The 6,701-nt window shown below is 42.6% G+C and overlaps 1 protein-coding gene across 1 annotated transcript in view; it reads right to left on the bottom strand.

The window, feature by feature from the left end:
• The window catches only part of opn4xb (opsin 4xb), a gene marked incomplete at both ends in the record, with an annotated part of 11,522 nt that extends 7,050 nt beyond the window's left edge, over positions 1-4,472 (bottom strand). Inside the window, 3 exons of the mRNA XM_080433557.1 lie at positions 75-278; positions 408-541; positions 4,306-4,472. Of these exons, the coding sequence (XP_080289683.1) occupies positions 75-278; positions 408-541; positions 4,306-4,472 (505 nt within the window). The remainder of the gene's footprint in view (positions 1-74; positions 279-407; positions 542-4,305) is intronic.
• Positions 4,473-6,701: the final 2,229 nt, after the last annotated feature.

The following is a 6,701-nucleotide window of genomic DNA, read 5'->3' as shown; positions in this document are numbered from 1 at the left end:
ATGCCCGCAGCCAAAACAGTGGCATGCTCTATGATGCAGACTAATCAAAAGCAATTCCTGGTCTATAAACTCACTCCAGCCAACGAGAGGTGCTAGACTCCAGGCCAGGGAGTACAGCCAGACCAATAGGATGGCAATGGTGGTTCTTCGTTTGGAGCTCCAGCGGAGGGCCTTCAGGGGCTTGGTGATAACCAGGTAGCGGTCAATGGAGATGGCCAGCAGGGTTATCATGGAAGTAATGCCAAACAGGGCTCCACAGAATGCATACATCTTACAGCCTGTAACACAGAACACGTAATCTCATTTACTAGTACACTGACCTAATTTATATTGATCAACATCTTCGTTTGATATAGATTTAGAAGAAAAGGGAAGAGAATTAAGAGAAGAGAAGAGAAGAGAATTACCCATCACGCCGAACACCCATTCCTTATACAGACAGTTGATGAAGAAGATGGGTGACTGAGTGAAGGCCATGAGGAAATCACTCACCGCCAGATTCATTATAAAGTAGTTTGGCAAGTTGCGAAGCTTCTTGTTACTACACACACACACACACACACACACACACACACACACACACACACACACACACACACACACACACACACACACACACATGGTACAATAAGAGATTCTGGTTAGTTATACACACTATGTATTACATTAACATCTCTGTTTTGAATTTTTGTTAGCTTTTAGATTTAGCGACCAGTTAATGTTTACAGTATATGTTTGACCAAATTGTAGGCCTATGCCATGCGGTGCTGAAGGATGTGGCTACACCAGCTCACTTCATGCTGCTTAAGCTCATGTTAGCACATTAGCACATCGTTGCTTTTCACATCACGTAACTTCCTACTTCCGGAGATTCAGTAGATTGCACAGAGAAGCCATGCCATCTGTGTCTTCTTTTTTCATCACTTGTGTTTGTCTGTCTTTGTTTGTGTGCAGCAGGGACAATGCTGTACAATGTGCAGTAAACTCTAACTCTATTTATGCTCCACTGCTACTGCCTGCTGTGTTCCCTTTACCTGCTCCATCTCCTACGTATAACTGCTCAGTAGAGTCATAGGGTCGACAGAAGAACAATAATGGCATGGCACCACACATTTTGTAAACATGTGCTGTGCAGTAGGTTTACTTGTTTTCCCTGTTTGTTTTGGGGAAAAGGGTCCTATATTGTTAAGTATTTGCTTAGCTAGTTTAGTTTGTCGATGTTTAGAAAACGTTCAGTTGAAGACGTGCACGGCACTGGTCCGACAGCCCAACATGTGGTTGGCCCTGAAGCTTCCCTTTCATTATAAACCTTTTTCTTTTCTTTTTACATTGACTACAAAATAAGCTGGGACAGCCTTATTTTGCTCTGCCTCTTTGAAATCGAGCCTTCAGGACGTAGTAGTATGTGTGCACTTCATTGTTTTCCTATATTTCATAATCAACCCCAGCTCCACCGCTTAATTCCTGGAACCCACTACAGTAATGTTCACCGCCATATGGATGGGTGGATGTGGGTTATTTGGCACAGAGAGATTTTTCTTAGAAGCCACGAGCATGTATGTTAATGTGCTTTTCTGAGTCAGTGACCACACGCTGAGAACCAATCTAATCTATCTACATAGACTACTCCCCCCCCCCCCCCCACACACACATACAGATCTCCCCATCCTCGCTGACCTGATTTCTATCAGATAACATAAACTCGTATACATTAAGCCTGTTGCTCCATCTTCTAATACGACCGTGAAATTGGGTCTTTATATGTTAGATCAGCACTGTCAAATACGAAATTTAATTATTTTATTGCTTCTACTAAGCTTGATTTTATGTTGTTATATTTAGTTATATTTGTAACAGATGTGGTTAAAGCATGGTGATGGTGGTCAAATTTCAGATTTATGAGTGTTTTTTTGTTGGACTGCAACATTTGACATATATTGATCATAATAGTCTCATCAATATATTACAGCAGTGATTTAGTATATAATATCTGGCACTGTTTTGCAGTGGCTTATATTTCACAAAGCATAGGTTTTCTTTAGTATCAGTTGCCGACCGCATGTTTCACCTTCCTACCCTATAACCTCCACAAGGTTTAATTAACAACTATACACTATTGTCCCATTTAGTTCACTGTCTAGCAGATATTATGGATGTCCTTGAATTTTACTTCTGACAAACCTGAAATTCCAACAAATTCATTTTATCCAACAATGTCAGGTCTGTTGCCATTGAGAGTCCCATTAACAAACTTGTTCAGACATATTTTTATCTTCTCACGAATAAATCCTGACATCAATTCTGAGTTTTAAAGACATGAATGCCCCTCATTGTTTAGGGTTCGATAACCAGCCCCATGTTCAGGTTCTTGATTTCCGGAACCCACTACAGTAATGTCCACGTACGGATGGGTGGATGTGGGTTATGGGGCAGAGGGTTTTTTCTTAGAAGCCATGATAATACAGTGCATATGATAATATGCTTCCCTGAGTCAGTATACACACGCTGACAACCAATCTAATATATCTAAGCCCCCCCCCCCGCCCACCACACACACACACACACACACACACACACACACACACACACACACACACACACACACACACACACACACACACACACACACACACACACACACACACACACACACACACACACACACACAAACACACACACCTCACTGACCCAATTTCAATAAATCGGACAACATTGATAGCATACATAAGAGGTAAGAGCTTACAATGGTGGTCCATATTATAAACTCCTGACCAACATTTATTTTCAGAATCTGATCACAAAAGAACATAATCCTAGAAAGCTGCGCTCCGTGGAGTGTAGATCTCCGCCAGCCATTGCTTTTAAAACAAGCTTGTAATTTAACTTAGATTTGACTAAACTAAATAAAATAGATTGATTCAGTGTTTGAGCGTGTCCTGTTTGTCTTGTTGGAATGGGCAGCGCTATAGGCATTCTCGTTTAGTAGGCTGAAGTATAAAACTCCTGGCGTGTGCAGCTGTAGTTCACCTTCACCTATCAGTGTTTCCCTAATAGCATATGCCTTCAGCACTTGGCTGAATGCATACAGTAAATTGTTGTCTTTTTATTGTAATGTTTATATTAATGTTTATATTAATGTATGTATACATTATCGCATACATTTTCATTATGATTATTATTTTCATAATAGGAGAGGGCTCCGCCTTATGTATTATGGCACAAAAGGTTTGCGTGAGATTCGCTATACGAACAGACAGACAGACAGACAGGGACAGAGACAGGGGTGATAATGACTGGAAGACTTCTCTATAACAAACAAGACGGAGACATCTTTGATACCATCTGTTGGATTTGACTTGAATTGATTCAGTTTGAACAGTGAAGGGGACCTGGCTGATACTTACTGTATGCAGCCATCCATTTATACTGGGCCAGTATGAACCAAAGATCATAGGTTTGTCAGTCTCTTTGATTAAGCTGACCCCTGAATGATCTGAGAAAATGTTCTCCCCAAAGAATAGCATGGCCATCTTGGTCTTATTTCACCACCATTCAACTAGGATGAACTTTCTGAATGTACTTTATGAACACAGGACGTGACCATTTAATAGCATTTTGTGTAAGCCCTCTGTTCCTCTTAAAGAAAAGTGATGAAAGAGGTTCTGAAAACATGTAATCTGTTCAACAAGCTTTAAAATCAGACTTCAACAGAGGTCAACCCTGGACTGTACTGCACAACACAAATGCCTGATTTATACATGAAAATAGCAGATTTGCAAGCTTACAATGTGTCGCAGTGCGATGCATTGACAGCTTGTACAGTAAGTCAGCTATTTTCGGGACGCACGCACATCTAAGTATGACTCAGGCTTAAGCCTTTGGGTTATCTAGGAATCACATAATCAGAAGGTTCTTGGTTGGACCATGACCCTCCTGGCATCACGCTGAAGCGTATTTATGTAAAACATTGAACGCTCAACTGGATGGGTTAAATGCAGAGGTGATTCCAGGTATGTGCAAAATCCATTTCAACTTATAATTGCCATTTTTTACTCCATTCTCATTCAATCACTAAACTACATTTTGAAAATGCCACATCTTTCTTGCATAAACAGGGCAACACCATGCCACGCACTCATGCGTGCACTCACACACACATATCCAACTCTGACATAATACATTCAATGACAGTTTGATATACAGTGTTCAGCTGAAATCAAAGCATAAACACGTACACACTCCCACAAATGCATATTGTTATCACAAAAATAAAATCAGCAAAATAAATAATAGGCACAAACCCACCTATAGAAGGCGAACATAACCAGGGCATTCCCGGTAACACCCAGAGTTCCAATGACAAAGACGAAGGCGGCGACAATGTAGTGAACATGGTCTGGCACATCCACCTTGTGAAAGAAGCTGCTCTGGGTGAACGTCTGCTCTGGCTCCATGCTGCTAGTGGACCACATGGTTCATACACCCCATCAGAACTGTCAGCTCAGCAGAATGAAGCGGGACCACAGTGTTGGGCAATATGATGAAGAAGCTTTTAAACAGCATTGCAGGATTTGGAAGAGTTGAGAAGATGGAAGCCTCTGGTTCTAGGGTTACAAGTTTGGGAGTCATTGCTTTTCGCCTCTGCTTAGCCTCCATGGCACTCTGATGAGTTCAATGCAGTGGAGATCTACAGTTGGCTACCCTCTTTATAATGTGCAATGTCAAGGTCAAGGAATGTTAAGGAATCAAAATGTATCTTTAACAAAACCAACTTTGGATTATTCGGCAGAAATCATCGGTTCAATCATCAAAACAAACAACAAACAGATGTGCCAAATAGGAAGGATGAAATGCTGTGTCCCTGTCTTTTGATGTGAGCTGTAATGTTCATATGGAGGCACCATCAAAGGGCATCTTTGGCAGCTTATGGCCACAGCACAGCAGCGACAGTATGTCAGCTCTGCCTGATCAAGAGGGAGCAAGCTGTACATCCATTTCATTTCAACGTAAAACTATACATGTAGCTAATTACCGAATTTCGCAAAAGCAGAGGTGCATGTATCCTGTAGTTTGTTAAAACAAAAATAAACCTAGGCTCTAATAACTACTGGTTACATCCTAAATATCATGCTGCTCTGATCGTCAGTGAAACTCTACTGTATGTCTCATCCAATATGTTCTGACAGCCTCATCTCTCATTTTACTGCCCACAGGCGTCCCTGCATAACACTATTGTGAAATTCTAGCAGAGAATTGTCAGCATTCTCTGTGCATGCCATTGCACACATAGGCTTGTCTGGCAATTCTTTGTGGCCGTTAAAACAGATATTATTGTTTATTCATTCAGAAAGAAAAAATAAGTCTTGCAAGTCCAAATGGTTTAGAATGTTGTGCTAATCTAAACATTCCTCCAGTTACTTATAAATAGTTCAAAATGTGAGTTCAACTGTGTTGCAGAGAATAGTGGAGGGCAACATAAAAAGCAGCTTCAAACAAAATTGCACATAAAGCCTTCAGCTGCTGAAGACAATAATTATGCCCAGAATAATTTAAGGACCGATTTTTTTATTCTCCTGTGATTCAATTTGTGGTCCTGACCAAATCTTCCTCACCAAACCTTGGCTCTGGACTCCAAGGGGCCACTGAGGTGCCGGCTCTCTGCAGGTGCCGTTAGGAGATAGGTCCATTATTCTCCCCCAGTAGTATGGTCAAAAATGGGGTTGCACAGGTCTCAAACTGGCTCCATGTTGATTTGGTGAAATAAGAATCTCCTCCTATGTGTTAGATCCATGGGCACAAGCCCTCCACTGTAGAGACACTTGTCTCTAAGCATCCATTCAGTTTTAGCCTGCAGCCTCTTCACCAGCCACAGCAGCTGCCCTGCCAGCTCTGTGTATTAGTGTCCTGTCTTTGATTATATTTGCAGCTAGTCCTCCCCTCTCTCTCTCTCTCTCACTCGATGAGTCTCTCTGCTCTGTCACTCGCTCTCTGCTTTACCGCCCTCCCTTTCTGCCTTTATCTCTCTGTCTCTGTCTAAATATCTTCCTCCCTCTCCTCAAACACATCCTGCCCCTTCTGTTCTCTGTGTCCCAATCCGTGCGCATGGAACACAACACAGCCCTGAGGTCGGACCCTTTAACTCCCTGTCTCTTATGTAACAGACATGATGTTAACCAACATAAGTAACCAGCCCCAATAGCCATTTTACCCTACATTATTTCACTTACTTACTCTCTCTCTCTCTCTCTCTCTCTCTCTCTCTCTCTCTCTCTCTCACGCACGCACGCACGCACGCACGCACGCACGCACGCACGCACGCACGCACGCACGCACGCACGCACGCACGCACGCACGCACGCACGCACGCACGCACGCACGCACACACACACACACACACACACACACACACACACACACACACACACACACACACACACACACACACACACACACACACACACACACACACACACACACACACACACACATTAGGTTTGTATGGCCACGGCTATCGATCTCTTGACTGTTCGAACTCTTCCATGCAGGCAAGCACATGTCATCATGAAAGTCCTTAGAAGTGTGTGTGTGTGTGTGTGTGTGTGTGTGTGTGTGTGTGTGTGTGTGTGTGTGTGTGTGTGTGTGTGTGTGTGTGTGTGTGTGTGTGTGTGTGTGTGTGTGTGTGTGTGTGTGTGTGTGTGTGT

This window comes from Gymnoscopelus braueri (genome assembly GCF_963280865.1).
Source record: "Gymnoscopelus braueri genome assembly, chromosome: 7".
NCBI classification, from domain to species: Eukaryota; Metazoa; Chordata; class Actinopteri; order Myctophiformes; family Myctophidae; genus Gymnoscopelus; species Gymnoscopelus braueri.
The sequence above is the reverse complement of the archived record's forward strand: the minus strand, read 5'-3'. Positions and strand labels throughout refer to the sequence as shown.